The sequence below is a fragment of the Botryllus schlosseri genome, chromosome 11, assembly GCF_051294905.1.
Source record: "Botryllus schlosseri isolate E-star chromosome 11, Bs_hap1, whole genome shotgun sequence".
NCBI classification, from domain to species: domain Eukaryota; kingdom Metazoa; phylum Chordata; class Ascidiacea; order Stolidobranchia; family Styelidae; genus Botryllus; species Botryllus schlosseri.
In genome coordinates, this window is record NC_137246.1 from 17,163,941 (window position 1) to 17,185,162 (window position 21,222).

The window sequence follows — 21,222 nt, forward strand, 5'->3', positions numbered from 1 at the left end:
CACATGATAATATCCTCATATGTGGGATATACTAATATATATATATACTATATATACTTATAACACACTTACGCCATTTACATTTTGTTTTGTCTTATCTTCCTGTAGAAACTATGTATCAATATTATACAAAACATGCACTTAAAAATCAGATTATATGACATATTAATTTCAGTAAAAACACAATAATAATCATAAAAACAATATATTACGTTATACATTGAAGACCGCCGTGTTCAGTTCAGTACAGTATTTCAATAGCAACAAAAGAATCGTGTTACGTTACTTCCTCCACTCAAGGAGTGGAAAACATATACAGTCATGACTGGGACGGTCAATCTTTCGGGTTGACCTGGATTATCAGCAGCGCTTGACATGATCAGCAGGTACAGAGCCCGCAGTCTTTTCACCATAGGTTACTACAAGTTTTCCACCCATTCCCCTACCATAACGAGTGCCAATTTCTTCCCATAAATAATCATTAAGCCAAGAAGGAGTGGAAGGACATTCCTGTAGGGCTACGATCTCAAATTCCCCGCCGGGTCCGTGGCGAACCGGATTCGGCAGATGCAAGTTATGAATTCGATACTTGTCGCAGTAGGCTATCCCCAGTTGTTTGAATTTGCTTTTGTCGCCGGATCGGAAAAACACAGTCACAGGCAGCGATTCATCTATCCCTTCAAGGCGAAGTGTAGAGCTGAAGAGTAAATCCGCGCCATCATCTGATTTTGCCCAGTTCACATCGTCAAGGCGCATATCGGCAAACTTTTTCCATGGAACAAACACAAAATCCATGGTATAAGTTCTCGGATACTCCTGCACTAGGAACTCCCGGAATTCAACTTTATTGTCCAGCATGGTACAGCGGAAATCCTCCACCATGCAAGGATCCACGCGGAAACGGTGGCTTTGGTTCTCGTGACTGTAAGTGGGCTTGGCGAGTTTCTTCCTCTTCTGGCACTTTATGGTGAATTCTGCTGAAGTCTTGCTAGGATCTGTGACTGGGAAGTAAACCTCAACAGCCTCTTGGTACCAATCTCCGGCTCTCAACCTCGCTTTTAAGAAGACTTGTCCGCGGCATTTAGAAAGTATGACTTTGTGAGGTTGACTTTCAACGGTAATGGGCTGCAAGGCGCTAGATGACATGAGAGGAAACAATGACTGACGACTGAGATGAAGGTAGCGCAAATTGCCAAAAACATCGATCCCAGGGTGAAAATCGGCGTAAAAACGTGGGTACGGTATGTTGATGACGTGATATTTACAATATGGTGCTAGAGATTTCCAAAATTTTGCTTGATTGATTTCGAATTCTTTGGAGCCCAGAACTTCCTTCACCCAGCTGGGTGCGAATATCGCTGCCGATAGGGAATACCTGAAATTCAACATCCACAATTAAGTATTCAATGAAAATAAGAACTAAGCCTTACTTTCTGAGTACTTTGACGGCGACCACACTGTTCATACCACCCCCTCCATAACAGCCTCTGCCAAACACATCCACTCCCACATAGACATCCGTCACCCTGGACATTACCTTCGCTAACTCAGCGGACTTCTGTAGACCGATTTCATTCCAAGAGTAGTTCAAAAAATACCGTCACAGAGGTCGAAAAATGGTCTGTCAAAAATGATTACATTCCAAGTACAAACAGTTTGTGGTTAATCCAGAGCTGTTTTGACCACTATGGGATTAAAGCTTGAACCAGTTAGCCTATATATGTGAAATACAAGACTTTCAAGCAAAATTTACAAAATTCCGACTGAATAATTTAGCAACTTTTCAGACAGTATAAACAAGTCCAGCAAAAACATAGTAACATAGGACATAATCTAACGCGACAGCTTATGTCTGAAATGAGGATCACATTTGAGTAGTAGTTTCTCAAGAAAACGAACAGTTGCGTTCCAACAAGATTACGGATCACATAGACTTTAATTGAGCCACATAGAACACATTTAATATCAAAGAGACAGCCGCTAATGTTTCATTCAATTAGAGTTTACATTCCTTGCTCGTAGTTAGTTACATAGGTGTTGTCGGAGACGTTGTAGTTAGATTGATTTCGAACTTCGGAGGGTTAGGCTACCAGTCGAAGAACCACTCAAATAATCATGAAAAAAAATCTCACAAAACATATGGTCAATTAACTCACCGGTTTTTTACATTGAGTTCATTCTGCCGCAATATCACTCCCTCAACAGTGACACTATCATACCAAATAATTTGACTGCTAGCAATGGCACAGTGCATTTCATTCGTGAGATACTGCACGAAATTCTTCAACCTGCCCACGTTTTCAGGCTGTTGAAAAAAACAGACCGTGCGTAACCATGACTTATGATTTTTGAGCGTGAGCAATGGGCATACAACTTACCTCTATATCGTTTTCAATATTCAAAAGCCAACCCTCGAATTTATAATATTTGGCAATGTGGACAAGGGCATCTGCGACCAATTTCCACGCCGAGTCGCTTGAAAAAATAGCTTCACATCTGCAATGCCAGAAATTTTCATAAATGCATCAACGTGAAATTCCAGTAGCCTACCTCCTGAAGCCCTCTTCACCCTCGGTTATGAACGTGCCCAACACGGTCACACCATTCCTGTGTGCACAATTGATCCACCCTACTGGAGGTATGGTGACAAAATGATGACTGAAGTAAACAAATGTGTCTACCACATCCCAATAGACCATGTAATACCAATTGTCATCCTCACACAAACTACCCTGAACAAATCTGCATAGGGACGAATCAACACAATACAACCCACCATAATTAAAAACAAAATCTATTACCTGTCATTCAAGTATCCTCCGCCCATATCATGACACACCAGTGTTTTTGGTGATGCGTCAGGTCTGTCTTTTCCATGATATGGGGCAGACGCAATGGAGAATGACTGACCCTTATCATGACTATCATTTGATTTCCAAGCCAACAGTTCTTCCAAATTGTCAAGTGGTTTGGTCACTGGAAGACCGTTCTCAACACTTCTTCCTATGAATTGAGTGGGATCATCGTAGTTCACATCTAAGTGAATTTTGTTTGTGATGTATGGTTCTTCTTCCATCTTGTTTGAATTGGTTGGATTTTGCTAAAAACAGGTCAAATGTTTGTGTATAATAATTAGTTCAAGTTAAGTCTTTTCTGAAACACATGTAGCCAATCTTCTGGAACTGACTGGTGACATTTAAATGATTCACCATCGACTTTATTTTTAGCATCAAGTTAAATTATCGTGAGATTTACCCCATGAACCACATTGCATCGCAACTTCACTTTATATTAGGCGGCCACAGATTGTTCCACAGACAAAAGACAACAAGGTTTAATTATAGCAGGGACAAATACATGACCAAGGTAAAAGTTTCAATTGATTGCTTCTGGAGGGAATTAATGGAAAGCTTTTGTTATAACGCCTTTATATCCTGTGCTTTGGTACCTCCTGTAGTTTAGAAGGAATAATAAACATATGAAATCGAAGTTCATATGACACTGTCTACGCTCAACAAAAGTTATTAAATAATACTATCATTACAATGAACAGAATATTCAAGAATTTCACGCATTCACATTGACTTGCATGATTATACAAGCGAACATTACAACTACATCGCATAAACAAGTTCAAATACACATGTGTCGAGTTTCCTGCGATTCCGTTTGCTTCAATGGATTCGCTTATCCAATAATAGGATGCGACTAGGGCTAAAACATCAGACAGATAGGTAACAAAGAATCTTAAATATAGATATAGGCCTATATACCAAAACGAGAAACAGACCTTGACACAGGCAAATTAAAAAGATTCTATTCGACATTCAATGAACTCACCAATGACAATGAAACCGGATAAGCGCGCAGATTGCTTGTTCCAGAGGTGATGGACTAGGTGGCTGCATGCGTACCGGACATACGCAGGATATATGAAGAACCATCGTAGTTAATAATTGACTAGAATTCTTGATGCTAAATAAGTCTGAAGTGCCGAGTAGGCTAAAACAATTAGTAAGCTCAGGAATAGTGTGCTGGTAACATGTGCTTGGTGCAAATAATAACGAATTCAAGTCAAATTGGACGATGATTATTCAACTTCAAATCGCGTAAAAACAACCAAAGGCAAATGATCACATAACATGGTCGGCACACTAAAGTCTGAAAGATCCATGCAAAGGCGAAAGATTTGAGGGAAATAAGGGGAAGAGCTTCTTGGAGGTACAGAACTTCAATATACAATTAAATAGTATATTCATATTGAAATTCACATTGAGATCTCTGTCAACAAAAGGAGTTCGTGTACCACCTAAAAATAGTACATTGAACGCTCTCTCTTTCATGCTGGTGACGTCATATTTTGTGATACGATTGTTGATATACAATGTTCTTTCCAATTCTCTACTAGTTGCTGACGATTACCCCTGACGAGTGTCAGCCGAAAATATTCGGGTTCATTTCAATATGAAATTAGGGGAGTAAATGGGGTTTCAAAACTCATTAATAAAGAAATTATTTGGAAAATTGGAATCAAATCAGCAAGTTGGATTGCTTCTTATATTCACCACCACACCCATCTATTCGTATTACATGTATTTTACTCTGAGGTGAAAAACTAGTTGCGCGAATATTTCCACACAGATTTGTCCAAAAAAACAAGTTACATTTAAACATATTTCTGAAGTAATAAATCAAAAGAAACATTTTAAAGTATGATACATTGCAGCTGTCGTATCTGTAATCTAGATTTATCCATGCGAGCCACTGTTGCCTCCCTGGCGAAATCAGTGCTAATATTGAAAATGAAATTATCACATTTCACCAGCTCGTTTAATTAGGGGTACCATATGTTGTCTTTTAAGAGGGTTTGTCCTCTTTCAGTAGGATTTGCCCCTTTTTTCAAGAAATTTAAAATGTCTTCCGAGGATGCCCAAATGTCCACATTTTATACCTGTGAGAGTCAGGCGATTGTACACTAGGGTTACCATATTTTGGGAATCTGAAGGACTATTTTGAAAATTTCCAGACTCACAATTGGAAAAATTGGTAAATTCATTGCAATCTTGTAGTTGGTTGACTAAAAAAAGGTCATTTCATTGAATTTTATCTAAGTTGAATTTTAACATACATTTAACCAAAATTTTCAAAAAGCGGACATTCAAAATTGTCAAAAAAGAGGAAAAATCCTCTTGAAAGAGGACGTATGGTAACTCTACTGTAAGCTACACGGACAACTAAAAATGACAATGTAGACGCGAAAACTGGGTTTCGACAACACTGGAGGAAGGTAGTTTGACTGAAAAAAAGGTCAGCTATGAACGAATATACTTGGAAGTGGGTCTTTCGGTAGTCGAGTTGGAAAAATTACCTTTTTTTGGTCAAATCATCAACGATAACCATAGAGATTACAAAATTTTCCGTATTGGTGTAAGCTATTGTGTCTTTCAAAAAATGTGTCCTCTTCCCTAGTTTAATACATATCACAATTAATGTCACATCAGGTAGTTGATAGAGATGCAATTATTAAAATACGACATCAATATTAACAGATCGCTCTGGTGCCATGGCAACCCAAAAATTATACCCTTTGTGACCCATACTTTGAGAAAACTTTGAGGGGGAAAATTTGCGTCACAATAACTTGTAATGACGAGTCTGTAATGATGGTAGACTATTTACTACTATCGTCGTGCTTTGTGCCTATCGAACTATTATTAGGAAAATATGATGATTGTTCTGACTTTTGATTACGTAATAATAATTAATTCGCTACAGTTGGTGCGAGACAAAGATACTGTCAAAGCTACGATTAGTGGTGCGTCGTAAGTCAAACAAGTTTTTACAATTGTGTCGCAACGAAAAAAGTTAGGGAGCCAATGCACTCGAATTTATTATTCGGTTTATTTGAATTATTCCACGTCAGAAAAAGTAACAATTATTTACAGGGTTGTAATGACTCGAGTCACAATTTTCTGATGACTCAACTTGACTCGACTCGAATCAATTTGTGTATTGACTAGACTTGGACTCGACTCATTGCGCATGACTCGAAACTCAGACCGCCAAGACCGACATTTCATTGTAATTTCGAAGAACAAGTGAAGTAACCACCGTATTGGGATTTCGTCTATTGGTGCTGGTATTTGATAATGCGACTGAAAACTGTTTAAAGTGAGGAAAATTAGTATTTTATACATGCGAAATCACCAAAAAGAGTTATAAAAGTGGGTTTAACAAAACTTTAACTGGAAACTGAGCAGTCAACACAATGACTTGGACTCGGACTCGAGTCATAACACCATGACTCGGACTCGAACCTCTGCCATATGACTTGGACTCGGACTTGACTCGGTGGTGAATTGAAAATGACTCGACTTGACTCGAGTGAAAACTATAAAAGTGAGATTGAATTGTGACTCGGAGCTTTATAAATTGGTTACAACCCTGATTATTTATGATTTTCATCCGCACAGCACAACGTTCGTTATCCTCACTGCAATTTGTTTTCATCCGGGTTTTCACATGTTGAAAAGCACTGGTATATAGTATTTGTCGAATATTTTGCTATCAAGAAACAGAACTGTACAATCCAACTAACCTGAAGGCATAAATCTTGTGTGTTTTATGCAATCAGCGCACATTACTACATTATAGCACAGCTGTAATTCATTAAATACGCAACATAACAGCATTTTCAATGCGCCGTCTACCTTAACGTATAACCATGTAACGAACAATTGATGTTCCGCTTAACTCGGACATACCCGTTTCTAAGTTTAATTTGACGAGAAGTGAGTGGAATCAAGTTGTCCAAATTCAGCGGAGAGGACTGTATTTTCAAATTCGTACTTCTACTGGTAATAGAGTGGAAATTTACAGCTTTACTTCTCCTTCACTACCAACGTCAACTAATTTTACCACTGCCGGCCGCGCGAGACACATTTAACACGTACGGGACCGGTAGTCTTTTCGCCATAAGTTACTGCGAGCTTGCCGCACTTGTAATTCAAATAGTTAGGCCCGACCCGTCCAAAGAAATTCTGTATACGATGTCTCTGTTCGACTCTGATCACAAATTTTCCATCCGGTCCATGGCGAACTGGATCCGGCAGGCGCAGGTGATGAATTCGATACTTGTCGCAGTAGGCTATCCCTAGCCGTTCATATTCGCTTTTGTCGCCGGAGCAGAAAGACACAATCACAGGCAGCGATTCATCCATCCCTTCAAGGCAAAGAGTAGAGCAGAAGAATATATCCACACAATCGTCCGATTTTGCCCATGTCACTTCATCTAGACGCAGATCGATTTCATTTCCCTTTGCATCAGGGGGACACAAGTAGTTAAATGGTGCCACGAAGAATTCCTGGATTTCAACTTTTCTGTTAGACGTGGTGCAGAGGACGTTTGCCGAAGAACAACTTGCGGTGACATCTACCTTAGTCTGGATCGTATCTTTGACTTTGGCATGACCAATATAACTTATTTCCTCGCCAAGGTCGGCTCTCATCTTGGCTTCGAAGAACACTAACCCTACTTGCCCGGGATACGCCGAAAGTACGACTTCGTGAGGTCCACTTTTGAGGGGGACGGGAAGAAAAGGGCCAGATGACATTTGCGGAAGCAAAGACTGACGGCTGAGATGAAGATAACGTGAATCCCCGCAGACCTCGAAACCAGGGTGAAAATTGGTGAAATATTCCTGAAGTGGTACGTTAACAGCGTGACGTTCGCAATATGGAGCTAGTGCTTTCCAAAATTTTGCTTGATTGATTTCAAAATCTTTAAAGCCCAGAACTTCCTTCACCCAGCCTGGCGCAAATATCGCCGCCGATAATGAATACCTGAAATTTGACATCCATAATTTAACATTGAAAGAAAAAAGTGCAACAATCATACCTTCTGAGTACTTCGACGGCGGCAGCACTGTTCATGCCACCCCCTCCATAACAGCCTCTACCAAACACATCCACTCCCACATAGACATCCGCCACCCTGGATGTTAACTGAGCGGACTTCTCTAGACCGATTTCATCCCATGAGTAGTTCAGAAAAATACCATTGCAGCGGTCGAAAAATGTTCTGTAAAAAAATAACTTATGACATGTCAAGTATAAATAAGCTGTATGAGCAATGGGGTTTAAACTTAAAAATGATTTCTGTGCCATACAGCGGAGACAGTGAAATTACCACAAGATTTGTGCCAAAATGAATGATTCCAAAACTCAACCCTAAGTGATGATTGATGAAGCGGTAAAATGCAAAAATATTCATAATTCGAAATGTAAATCATGAAATAACTAATGCAGTTGTACGATCAGTCCATCATGCTCCACGTTAGTGATTGAAAATGGACAATAGCCTGACAGCAAGTAAACTCAAAACCATTATTTGTTGATGGAATCTTATAGTAAGCAAAGAGCCACGGTTGAAAAGCGTTGTGGAGCATTTCCAAACAGGCCTTTGAATATGTGGTCCGCGACATCATCATCCCTGCTATGCAGCTACATGCACATTTCCATTTCATATCTCAACAGAAAAATGAAAGAACAAGAAGGCTCCAGTCCATGAATTAGAGATTTGAAACATCAAATTTGGAATTGATGATAGAAATTTGGAACTGAGCAAGCAGAATTGTGAAGTACTGTGGAGTTCATGGGTCTGCTTTAGGCTTACCGTACGCCACAATGCTAAAATGTGCCAAACCAGGGGTGGGCAATTATTTTTCCCAGCTGGCCAAATGAAAAGCAGAACCTAGGATGGCGCGAATAGTAGGGTTGTCCAAAATTTGGAAAATCTTAAAAATACTCCGTGATTGTGTCTCATTCTATAGATTATTGATAAAAAACAACAAGCTCACAGGAAAGCCGTTAGATTTCGGGCAAAGCGTTTGAAAGTAACTCCCCACGAATTGGCAGGCAACCGACCATAGAACAGCGAGAAGACTAGTAATCAAGTACCCACATTGTTGGTAGGTTGGCAGATGATGATCAAACAATAGCTGCTTCCAGAAAACATTTACAGCATGACTGCTTTATTGTGAAGGAAACGGCTGTAGCATACATGCCGTGTTTTCATCGAGGGAAAGCAAAAGTGCTTATGCAAGTGGTGAACGAATTACCCTTTCAGAATGGATCCATCATCATCATCATCATCATCAGTGAATACGAATATAAAGCTTAATAATGACACTATAATTTCTGAGATCTTATTGGGCTCAAGCTGTAGTATATAGGTGACGGTTTGAATGCTCTAGGGATCGGATGTATCAGCGGGGTTATGCTTGGCACGTATCAGCTGCTTAAGGCAAATTGAATTCCCTTTCAAGTATTGTCAAAGTCCCTGATGATAACGCAGATATGAGGTGTAAATGTGTACGCGCAGGCCATGCTGGATATGGTATGTCAAATTGTCAAAGTCCTTATTGATCCCGCCGAAAAGAGGTGTAAAGAAAAGCCCAGACTATGCTGTATAGCAGAGGTCTCAAACACGCGGCCCGCGACGGCATTTTGGAATTTCAAGTAATCAACAATATATATATCATCATATATCTTTTTAGATATAAGAACTTAAATTTCACGCAAAAACTACTATAAAAATCACTGTGATCCCAACAAACATCACTATCACATCACTTTTAAAAGCTACCATGCGGTAGAAGATCAGCTATTACGTCACATTTCTAGTTCATGATGAAAAAACATGACCCGTTGATGATTCGCGAATGAAAATTGTGATTTGTTTAGGTGCGACCTTCTCGTAAAATTACTTGATTTCGGATTGACTGGGTTATTAAATAAAAATGACTCGAGTTGAGTCGGGTCAAACGCTGAAATCGAAGAAGGACTTGCGAGTGCGACTCGGAATAGTGACTTGGTAATCCTACGGGCGCATCAATCTATGCAACTTTCATGGGGAATACTAATATAAAAAGGTCGTAGCTTGTGTTGCGTAGGGTATATATAATATTTATTCAGGTCAGTATGGCAACCATGGGTATTCTGTTACCCCGGTGACGTATATAGCTGGTTAAACGCGGTATGTTGTTTTTTCTCTTCATCCATGTAATTATCGGTGGCGAGTAAGGTGGTAGTACGCTCTACAGCTGTAACAACAACGAATTCTTCGGCGATTGGACATTTCCATTCCAGGGGTTCTTAATCAGGGTCCGTAGACCCCGTCGGGGTACGAAGCACCACATCAGGGAGTAAGAGATGCATTGTAGAATTTGTAGACCCATATGCTGTGGAATATTTTCTTGGCCAATTTTTTCCAACTGTAAAATAGTCTTCGTGTTACACACGATTTTGTGAATGGGCTTTCTGATTTAAATAGCTACCATAAGAAATTGTGTTGAAAATGGACAGGGGCTACTACTTATTGGAAGCACAGGGGGTACGATCACTAAAAAGGTTACGAAGCAATGTTATTACTATGGCTCAATAATGAGTGCATCTAAGTTGTTATTGATATATCGAAGGCAAAATATTATGCTTTTTTTAATTTGTGTTTGGCAATGACAGTAACAATAGCCTATAATTACCACAACGATATCAAAACCATAGGATTAGGCTACACCGCTCAAAAGCTCTGATATCAGATCAATCTGTTAAAATAGTCTACATGAAGTTGTTGCTCGTCATAGGTCCACTACTTGCAATATTATAACCTGACAGTTTAACGACGTCATGAATGCATGCATCCTCTCACATGAAGTCTATAACTAGTTAATTAAAAAATTCTCCCCGGCACAAAAAGAATTTCATTCAAATATTTGAAAATGTGATTTTTTTACGTATCAAAAAGCGTTGATAGTACAATAGTAAATTACATTTACACGATGTTTTTGGAATGCCTGTCTGCAAGGTCCCGTCAAATAAGGCCATTAAATATCCCTATCATTGATGCTGCGGCCCGCGGCGTCATCAAAACTAGGAAATTGGCCCGCGAGCACGTTTGAGTTTGAGACCTCTGCTGTATAGTGTCCAGCATAGTTTGGATATCAATATCCAACATAGTCTGTGGTCACCTTACCACTCTATTCTGCAGCATCATTAAGAACTTTGACAAAACTTACAAGTGGATTCAATTTGCTGTAAGTATAACTGTCATGCAAAACCGGGTGATTCAGTCAATCCCTAGAGCATTCAAAACTTCAACTATATACTACAACTTGGGTCCAATAAGATCACACAAAGTATAGTGTCATAGTTGAGCTTTACATTTGTATTGACTGATGATCGATCCCTTCTGAAACGGGGACTTCGTTCACCACTTGCATAAGCGCCTTTGCTTTCCCTTGATGAAAATACAGCATGTAGGCTACAGCCGCTTTCTTCACAATAAAGCAGTCATGCTGTAAAGGTTTTTGTGAAGCAGGTGTTGTTTGTTCATCATGTATTTCGTACCTCAACATGTCCTGAATTAATCTTAAATCATCATCTGCGAACCTACCAACACTGCGCATTCATAATCCCTGTCGGTAGCTGACTCCAGCAAGTTGATACTGTCGTGATCATTGAAGCATAGCCAATCAAGAGCCGTGGTTATTTGATTACTAGTCTTCTCGCCGTTCTATGGTCGGTGGCGCGCCCATTCCTGGGCAGCTACTTTCAAACGCTTTGACCGAAATCTTAAGGGCTTTCCTGTGAGCTTCTTTCAGGCTCATTGTTGTTTTTTATCAATAATCTACAGAATGAGACACAATCACTGAGTATTTTTAAGATTTTCCAGATTTTGGACAACCCTAGTGACTAGTCAAAAATTTTAATTATATTCTGCAGTGAATTAATTTTATTTCCAAATTGAAAGTAATGAATTACATTGTTGATACAGTGGATGTGTTGATATGAGGTATCGAGAAAGTGATAGTTAATTACCAAAAAAAAATATTTATTTGCCGTCATAATTCAAAACAATGTTAATCATGATACATTCTGAACGATTTTTTACTTCCAGGCACGTTTTTCTATAAAGACATTAAATTGTATTTGGGATACTACAAAACTTGTCTTGATCCCCGCCTCCCAAGCACTGTGCAGTGCAGCCTGGTGAAAAAGCCTGGTTGTTTAGGGAACCTAGCAGTTCTTCCAAAATTCGCCCTCCCTTGGTTGAGTTTCTCTCTGTGTTTTTTGTCATAGCATGAGACCGACAGACGAAATTCGATAAAACAATCTATTGACTTTTTGGCAGTATAAATGGTTCTAGCAAACACCAGGGTCGCATTTCTTTCACAAGAAAACAAACAGTCAAAGATCAATGAGGATTTCGGCTCGAATAAACTTGAATTGAACCACATATGACACGCCTTACATCAAAAAGACAGTAGAAAATTTCTCGTTCCGATGGAGTTTCCATTCTTTGCTAGTGAGTTGTATAATATTGTTGGTGTCGTTGGTTGATTTTGAATTTTAGAGGTTTACCGGTTCACAAGCAAAGAAGTTTGAAAACCGCTGACATAATCACGAAAAAGATTATCATAAAATACTTAATCAATTCACTCACTGGTTTTCCACGTTGAGTTCATTCTGCCGTGAGAGTACTCCCTCAACAGTCACACTATCATACCAAATAACTCGACTTCCAGTGACAGCACTGTGCATCTCATCGGTGAGATATTTCACAAAATCTTTCAACCTATCAATATCGTGAGGCTGTTGAAAGAACATACAATTCGTAACCATGACTTATGATTTGGGAGGATGAGCATACAACTAACCTCTATATCATTTTCAATGTTCAGAAGCCAACCCTCGAATTTATAATATTTGGCAATATTCACAAGCGCATCAGCGACCAATTTCCATGCAGAGTCGCTTGAAAAAATAGCTTCACATCTGCAATGTCATGAATTAGAGCAAATGCATCAACCTGAAATGATGGAATTTCAGTAGGCCTACCTCTTGAATCCCACGTCGCCCTCAGTTATGAATGTGCCCAACACGGCCACGCCATTTGTGTGCGCACAATTGATCCACCCTACTGGCGGTATGGTGACAAAATGATGACTAAAGTAGACAAACGTGTCAACCACATCCCAATAAGCCATGTAATACCATTTACCATCCTTACACAGTGTTCCCTGTACGAATCTGCATATGGATGGATCAGCAATATTCTTCCCGTAGGAATTATAATTTTTTTTGGATTTGAAGGATAATTTCCAAATTCAATTTACCTATCATCCAAGTATCCTCCTCCCATATCATGACACACCAGGGTCTTCGGTGATCCGTCAGGTATGTCTTTTCCATGATATGGCACTGACGCAATGGAGAAGGACTGACCCTTGTCACGACTACCCTCTGCTCTCCAAGCCAACAGTTCTTCCAGGTCGTTGAGTGGTTTGGTCACTGGAAGACCGTTCTCAACACTCCTTCCTTTGAATTGTGTGGGTTCATTGTAGGTCACATTCAAGTGGATTTCTTTTGTGATGCACGGTTTTTCTGCCATTTTGTTTCAATTGGATTAGGATTAGGGTTTTCCTACACAAACAAGAAAAAACTGTTGATGAATAATTTTAATAACTTGTTCATGCCTACTGGCCTCAAGTCAGTTAACAGATTCACCAACCACATATTTTATTAGCATGAAGATAAATTATTGAGACGATTTCCCAATGAACCACGTTATATCACGTCTTCACATTATATTAGGCAGCCAAAGACTGTTCCAGCTTCCAGGTGTATCATCAAAAACCACCGATGACAACCTTTTCAAAAGTCATTTCAAACTTTCAAGCGAATTTTGTTTCCTGAATCTGTGCAAGACAAAGACCGTAACAAAGACTTTATCAGAACTTTTCAACATTATAAAATTACCAACACTATCACAGAAGAAGCGGAACACAAAGGACGGATAATGCTAAACTATAGCAGGGGCAAATACAGAGTCGAGGTTGAGGTCAAAGTTTTGGTTGATTGCTTCTGGAGGGATTTCAACCTTGCTGTGCTTAATTAAAGCTGATCTATATCCGGTGTTTTGGCCTGTACTGTAGTTTCGGCATCCCAATGAATATGTGAAATCAAAGTTGACTATTACACTTTTTCAGCTATACGAAAGTAAATCTGTATAGAATCTGTGTTAAAGATATTGATGATAGTGTAAACAGAAGGTATAAGCGACACAACTACATAACCCAAAATCGGCAGGATGATCTTACTTCTAAAGCTAGCAAAGTTCAGCTGGTAAGGAATTGAGAGTCGTGCACAGGCATTCGTGAAGACTAACATGCTGCTGGGTCATAATTGGCAGACTATGAATAGGCTATAGAGGCGTATAGTGTAACAAAGGATCAGACAGGCTCTTTTCGACAACTACGTAGGGCAAGACAAGATACCGATTCTCAAATTTTGCTCACCCACAATGTCCTACAGCAAGAGCTAAAACATGTATAGATATATGCACAAACGACAAGACAGACTTCAACACAAACAAATGATAAAGATTATATTCAGAATTCAGATATTCGACATCTCAATAAACTCACTAAATATAATGTAACCAGATGAGTAGCCTACAAACCAAACCATAAATTGCCTTTTCAAGAGAAGGCAATGGACTAGGTTGCTGGATGTGTGCCGGACAAAGAACCATCGTAGATTCGTAGTTATTAATTAACTAGAAAATCTTAATGCTAAATAATAAGTCTTAAGAGCCCAGTAAAGCAATTTTCAGGAACCATGTGCTGAGAACGTGCGCTCAGTACAAATAGTAAAGAATTCAAGTCACATTTTTAATTTGAACAAAAACCATCAAAGGCAAATGATCACACTAACCACAAAAATTCTGTAAGATTCAAGCAAATGCAACTCTTTTAGCATTAAAATATGATATGTTTGGTTATAATTCAAATAAGCAAAACTTCTAGAATTAGAGTATCCATCATACGTAAATGTAAAATTAAACTTGAATATAAGAAGGTCCATCCTGATTTTCATTTGGATGTGAATAAACTGCCTGCAAAGTGTTCAAAACCCAAACACGTCGGTCGCTGGCAATGGGGGAGGGGTTCAATTATTGCACCAAAAAAAGCTTCTCAAATATGAAGCGTAAAGTGAGCTATGGGATATTTTCAATCATATTTTTAACACGATAATCAGCTCCAACACTGATGCGCTTTGGGTGTGTTTGGGCCATGGTACCCATTTATATAAAAACAGGGACCGTAGCCTACTTTAGTCTGCAACATAGGAGATACAAGTATTGTGCAACTGCTCAGCATTCTCTATCATACATACCACACATTCATACACACGAACTAAATATTGTAATTTTAGACGTTATTTTTCATATATGGGCTAGGCTGCCGTGGCTAAATAAATTTTGTAACTACGAATTCAGATATTGCAGTCTACTTCCGAAGACATTACACGCTACTTTCGAAGTAGACTAGCCTACACTTTCAGATTGCATTTTCATTTTCTGCAGCCAGAGTAATAAAAGACCCAGTAACACAGTTTATTACTCATAAAATTTAACCCTTACCGCAACAAAGAACTCTTGAAATGATGCAAACGGCCAAGCAAGTAATGCATCTTTCTTTTAGCCATGGTTGCTTTGTTTGCATAGGTCATGTCCATACAATCGTCCTTCGACATAGTTTGGTTGAGTGTCTAAACTAGGTTATAATCTACTAATGTAACAGCTAATACCTGAAATGAGGATCACGTTTTGAGGAAATGAAAGACAAGTCAAACTTCTAGCTAGGTACATCATATAAACTGTATCTCAAAGTTCTATTCCATGTATACCTTTCAACTTCAATTTTGCCTTAATTTCTACACGGAAACTATGCGTCAATGACATACAAAACACAACATAAGATCATATGTTTAAAAAATCAATTTGATGATCGCAATATTGAGTAGAGCATTTCAATAGAGACAAAGAGTTGGGAAAAAGATTCAATATACATCTTGAGTTGTGTTACGTTGTTTCTAATTTACCAACAAGATTTCATATACAATTACGATTGGGAATATCTATCTCCCGATTTTATCCAAATCGTAAGCCGCACGAGACGGGTATGGGACCGGTAGTCTTTTCCCCATAGGTTACTGCAAGCTTGCCGCACTTGCAATTCGAAAATCGAAGTGCACCTGATTTCCTATACGAACGTACGGGATGTCTCTGTTCGGCTTTAATCACGAATTTCCCTTCCGGTCCATGGCGAACTGGATCTGGCAAGTGCAAGTTACAAATTCGATACTTGTCGCAGTAGGCAATCCCTAATTGTTTGGATTCGCTTGTGTCGTCGGAGCAAAAAGACAAGATCACAGGCAGGGATTCGTCTATTCCACCAAGGCAGAGAGTAGAGCTGAAGAGTAAATTCGCAAAATCGTCTGCTTTTCTCCAGGTCACGTCGTCAAGGGATAGATCAATTTCATTGCCATCAATGACGAAGTGTTCCCAATCGACGTCGACATTAGTTGGCTGCGCCAGCACTGCAAACTCAAGGATTTCAACTTTTTCATTCAACGTGGTACATTGGAAGTCCACAACCGAACAAGGATTCACAGAGAAAAACCGTTCTGCGCGATCGGACCCAGACGAGTTTTCCTTGCACATCACAGTCACTTCTACCGAAGTGTGCCGATCTCTGACTACCTTGTAAACGCTAATACTACCACAATGGTGGGGTAAGGCTCTCATTCTGACTTTGAAGAATACTTGACCTTGACATTTAGAAAGTATGACTTCGTGAGGTCGACTTTCAACGGGGACAGGCAGCAAGGGGCCAGACGACATGTGAGGAAGCAAAGACTGACGGCTGAGATGAAGGTAGCGCAAACCATCGCGAACCTCAATACCAGGGTGAAAATCGGAGTAAAAATGTGAATGCGGTACGTTAACGGCACGGCGTTGACAATAAGGAGCTAGCGCTTTCCAGAATTTCGCTTGATTGATTTCGAAATCTTCAGAGCCCAGAACTTCCTTCACCCAGCCCGGCGCAAATATCGCAGCCGATAAGGAATACCTGAAATTACATCTGTAATTCATCATCGAACGAAAAAAAGTGCACGGGTCTCACCTTCTGGATACTTCGACAGCGACGGCACTGTTCATGCCACCTCCTCCATAACAGCCTCTGCCGAACACATCCACTCCCACATAGACATCCGACACTCTGGACGCAACCATCGCTAACTCAGCAGACCTCTGCAGACCGATTTCATTCCATGTGTAGTTCAGAAAAATACCATCGCAGCGGTCGAAAAATGGTCTGTTATAAAAGTTATAACATGTTAGGGGCACATGCCCAGCAGTTAAGCTAGAACTGTATGAACCGTAATGGGTTTCAAAGTAAAATGCTCTTTTAATACAGTGCCTAATACGGGGCGTTGCAATCATAGTAAGTTTAGCACAGGGCTTTTCAACCGGGTGTGTCATACACCCCTGAGTGTACCACGATTTGTAAAGGGTATACCACTTGGATGGGGTGCACTGGGGTGTACCAGATTAGCATTACAATGGATAGATGACTAGCTATCAGAATAAGTAGGCAAGATGATGCTGCAGAACAGGTTAACTGGACGTGCAATATCGTGTAATATTCATATAATCTATACGCAGTGGACCCAGCGGTTGCCCGACATATGAGCATGCAGCACAATAGAGAACGACAGTTGAGCAGGGAACACTTCAGCATGCGTCACTTGGGCATGTAACTTGATGACCCAAAAACTAACCCTAACCCGAAATATCCTCCTGCAATTAATCCTTATGTATATCGCAACCCAAACCCTGAATCCAACCCTAACCCACTCCTAACCCGTACTTTAACCCACATGCTCATGTGTAGCATGCCGAATGGTCGCATGTTATAGTGTCGCATGCCCATCTGTTCACCGACTCTACGCAACTTGTAGACTGCATTCCTTTTGTGATGTCATAAGCAAATGTCTCTGCCTTGCAGGAACTCCAATAGAACCAGCATGTACAACAAAATATATATAATATATATCTAAAAGACAGCAGCAAATTTCTCATTCAGTAAGAGTTTATATTATTTGCTGTTTAGTTGGATCACAGTGTCATTGTCATTGTTAGTTTGAAGTTTGGAAGTTTACCGGTCCACAAGCTAGGAGGGTTGAGAACCACTGCAACAATCACCAAATATTCGATTAATTCACTCACTGGTTTTGCACGTTGAGTTCGTTCTGCCACGATAGCACTCCCTCCACAGTGACACTATCATACCAAATAACTTGGCTGCCAGCGACAGCACGGTGCATCTCCTCAGTGAGATATTGCACAAAATCTTTCAACCTATGCATGTTTTCTGGCTGTTGAAAGAACAGACAATGCCTAGCCTTGACTTATGAATTGCGAGCATACAACTCACCTCTATTTCGTTTTCGATATTCAAAAGCCAACCTTCAAATTTATAATACTTGCCAATGTTGACGAGTGCGTTTGCGACCAATTTCCACGCCGAGTCGCTTGAGAAAATTGCTTCACATCTACAATGCCTGAAATTTGCATTATTGCATCAACATGAAATGATGAAAGTCAAGTACCTTTTGAAGCCAATGTCGCCCTCAGTTATGAAAGTGCCCAACACGGCCACACCATTCCTGTGTGCACAATTGATCCACCCCACTGGTGGTATGGTGACAAAATGATGACTGAAGTAGACAAATGTGTCGACCACATCCCAATAGGCCAAGTAATACCATTTATCATCCTTGCACATTGTTCCCTGTACGAATCTGCATAGGAACAAATCGACATAATACAAACCATTGGAACATGAAAAATTTTCAATTACCTATCATCCAAGTATCCTCCGGCCATATCATGACAAACCAGTGTTTTCGGAGAGCCGTCAGGTATGTCTTTTCCATGATACGGCACTGTTGCAATGGAGAATGACTGACCCTTGTCACGACTACCCTCTGCTCTCCAAGCCAACAGTTCTTCCAGATCGTAAAGTGGTTTGGTCACTGGAAGACCATTCTCAACACTCCTTCCTTTGAATTGTGTGGGTTCATCGTAGTTCACATTCAAGTGAATTTTTTTCGTGATGCATGGTGTTTCTTCCATCTTATTTCAATGGCTAGGATTTTCCTAAAAACAAGCAAATGGTCAGTGTATAATAAGTTAAAAAGCTTCTTGGAGGTACAGAATTTCAATATACAATTGCATAGTATATTCATAATGAAATAAACCCGAATATTTTCGGCAGACACTCGTCAGGGGTAATCGTCAGCAACTAGTAGAGAATTGGAAAGATCATTGTATATCAACAATCGTATCACAAAATATGACGTCATCAGCATGAAATGAGATCTCAAATAGGAGAGCGTTCAATGTACTATTTTAAGATGGTACAGGAACACGAACTCCTTTTGTAGACAAATCTTGGGCTGATGTATTTTGATAAAGGTCGACTCCAAGGCACACAGATAAAAGTGTGTCCGGCCCCTTCCGATGACGAGAAATCTGTTGTCTCGATTATTTTTCGCACGAGCAGGATTATCCAACAGATGTTTGCCAATGGCAGAATTTATGGCCTTCGAACGCTCAGCATCAAGCTTGAGCGGACGAGTCAAGGGTAAGCTTTTCACCGAACGTGATGCACGTGTTCTGATAAATCTAGGGACATGCTGGTTCATGCGTTCCTTCAACCACATCGCAAGATAGATTATTAAGATACATGTCCAATGAATCACATTACATCTTGACTTCACAATATATCAGGTAGCCAATAGCCATAGCCTCTTCAAGGTGTAAAACTACCGGTATATCAAGAACCATAAATGACAAATGGGATTGGATTAATCACAAAAAGTCATTTTGAACTTTAAAGCGAATTGCGTGTTTCGTAAATCAGCACGAGACAAAGACAAGAACGAGGACTAATTCAAAAATTTTAAATATTACTCACACTGTCACGGAAGTGGTGGAACACAAAAGACGGATCAAGCTCAACTATAGGAGGGACAAATCCAGTACCGAGGTCAAAATTCCGATTGATTGCTTCAGGAGGAATTTCTATGTTGCTGTGCTCTGAAAAGGTTAGAACGGCTGAATAACTTGTGTTTTAGATAATATGTAGCATCAAAGTCAAATTGGAGACTATCAGAGTTTCTTGCATTGACTTAAATTACTTAAATTGTTATTAACAGAATAATCAAGAATCCCTGGCATTGACGGTGACTTGCATGATCACATAAATATAAATTACAGTGAATCACATCAACATGTTTTATACTGTGAAAAATTTCGAAAATAATACCTTGAATTTCGCGATGCAGATTTTCTGTGTTGAAGATATTGATGATGGTGTAGACAACGGGTATACTCAGCACAATCACACAACCCAAGATCGGCACGATTATTGCCCACGCCCTATGAAAAATACTCACATCACTTACGTTTATACCTAGTCGAGGTCAGGCAGTATGGAATTGGCATTGGTGTATCATTCACATGCATTTTCAAACATGTTGAGGGGTGACAATTGGCTAACGATTAACTCATTGCCAATTAGCCAGGCCAAAATATGGATTCTCAAATTTTGCTTGTGCACAAATGCCTATGGTGTGCTTGCTTGAATACATTATTTTCAAAGAAATAATAGTGGCTAGAGCTAAAACATCAAATATGTACAGAAGAATCTCACAATATCGAGGCAAATAGAATCACTAATAACATAACAAGTAACTGCAAGAATTCCATTAGAAGAATGACTTACTTTGTAGGTAAATATGTCAACCCGATGTCCTTCAGAACTTGATCAGGAATATAAGCCCAAACAATGAACAGACCTTAACAAATGACTAAGATTCAGTTCAGAATTCAGGCATTTGATATTTCAATGAACTCACCAAATATAATGTAACTAGACAAGTACAAAACAAAACCATATATTGCTCGCTCTGGAGAAGGTGATGGACTAGGTTGCGGCATGCGTATCGGAAATACTCAAGATATGTAAATATAACTATAGCTATGAATTAAAGCTGTCCGACCAGTTCTGAATTTTTGATGCTTAATAAGTCCGAGCGTCAACGCTGTCAAGTATAGCAATTTGCGAAATACAAGTTCAGTTCAGGAATAGTGTGCTGGGAATCCGAACTCATTGTGAAGAATTGAACTCGACGGTTGGCCAATTTTAAACAGTGCAATGGAATAACCTATTTTGTGTTACTTCACTCAGTTCACTGGCTTACTGATTCATTCTGCGTTTATATTACTATTGTATAATTACTAGTCAG

General features: G+C 39.6%; 3 protein-coding genes across 3 annotated transcripts; all 3 read right to left on the minus strand.

Annotated features, from left to right (window-relative positions):
- Positions 1-53: 53 nt before the first annotated feature.
- Positions 54-3,081, minus strand: LOC145450596 (cytosolic endo-beta-N-acetylglucosaminidase-like). Its single transcript, XM_080329111.1, is given in 7 exon segments — positions 54-1,375; positions 1,431-1,596; positions 1,599-1,621; positions 2,157-2,305; positions 2,379-2,496; positions 2,551-2,742; positions 2,802-3,081. Coding segments are annotated over 7 exon segments (1,938 nt in total). The 5' UTR covers positions 3,077-3,081; the 3' UTR covers positions 54-360.
- A 718-nt stretch (positions 3,082-3,799) lies between these two features.
- On the minus strand, positions 3,800-14,148 carry LOC145450599 (cytosolic endo-beta-N-acetylglucosaminidase-like). The gene is made up of 6 exons (XM_080329113.1): positions 13,176-14,148; positions 12,898-13,089; positions 12,717-12,834; positions 12,503-12,651; positions 7,898-8,080; positions 3,800-7,842 (listed from the first exon to the last, which is right to left on the minus strand). Exons 1-6 carry the CDS (start codon positions 13,448-13,450, stop codon positions 6,915-6,917), a joined length of 1,845 nt encoding a protein of 614 aa, XP_080185239.1. The 5' UTR covers positions 13,451-14,148; the 3' UTR covers positions 3,800-6,914.
- Positions 14,149-15,651: 1,503 nt separating this feature from the next.
- LOC145450598 (cytosolic endo-beta-N-acetylglucosaminidase-like) lies at positions 15,652-20,011 on the minus strand. The gene is made up of 7 exons (XM_080329112.1): positions 19,890-20,011; positions 18,771-19,069; positions 18,520-18,711; positions 18,345-18,462; positions 18,137-18,285; positions 17,031-17,222; positions 15,652-16,976 (listed from the first exon to the last, which is right to left on the minus strand). The coding sequence occupies exons 2-7, from the start codon at positions 19,043-19,045 to the stop codon at positions 15,995-15,997; spliced, it is 1,908 nt and encodes a 635-aa protein (XP_080185238.1). The 5' UTR covers positions 19,046-19,069; positions 19,890-20,011; the 3' UTR covers positions 15,652-15,994.
- Between the last annotated feature and the right edge of the window lie 1,211 nt (positions 20,012-21,222).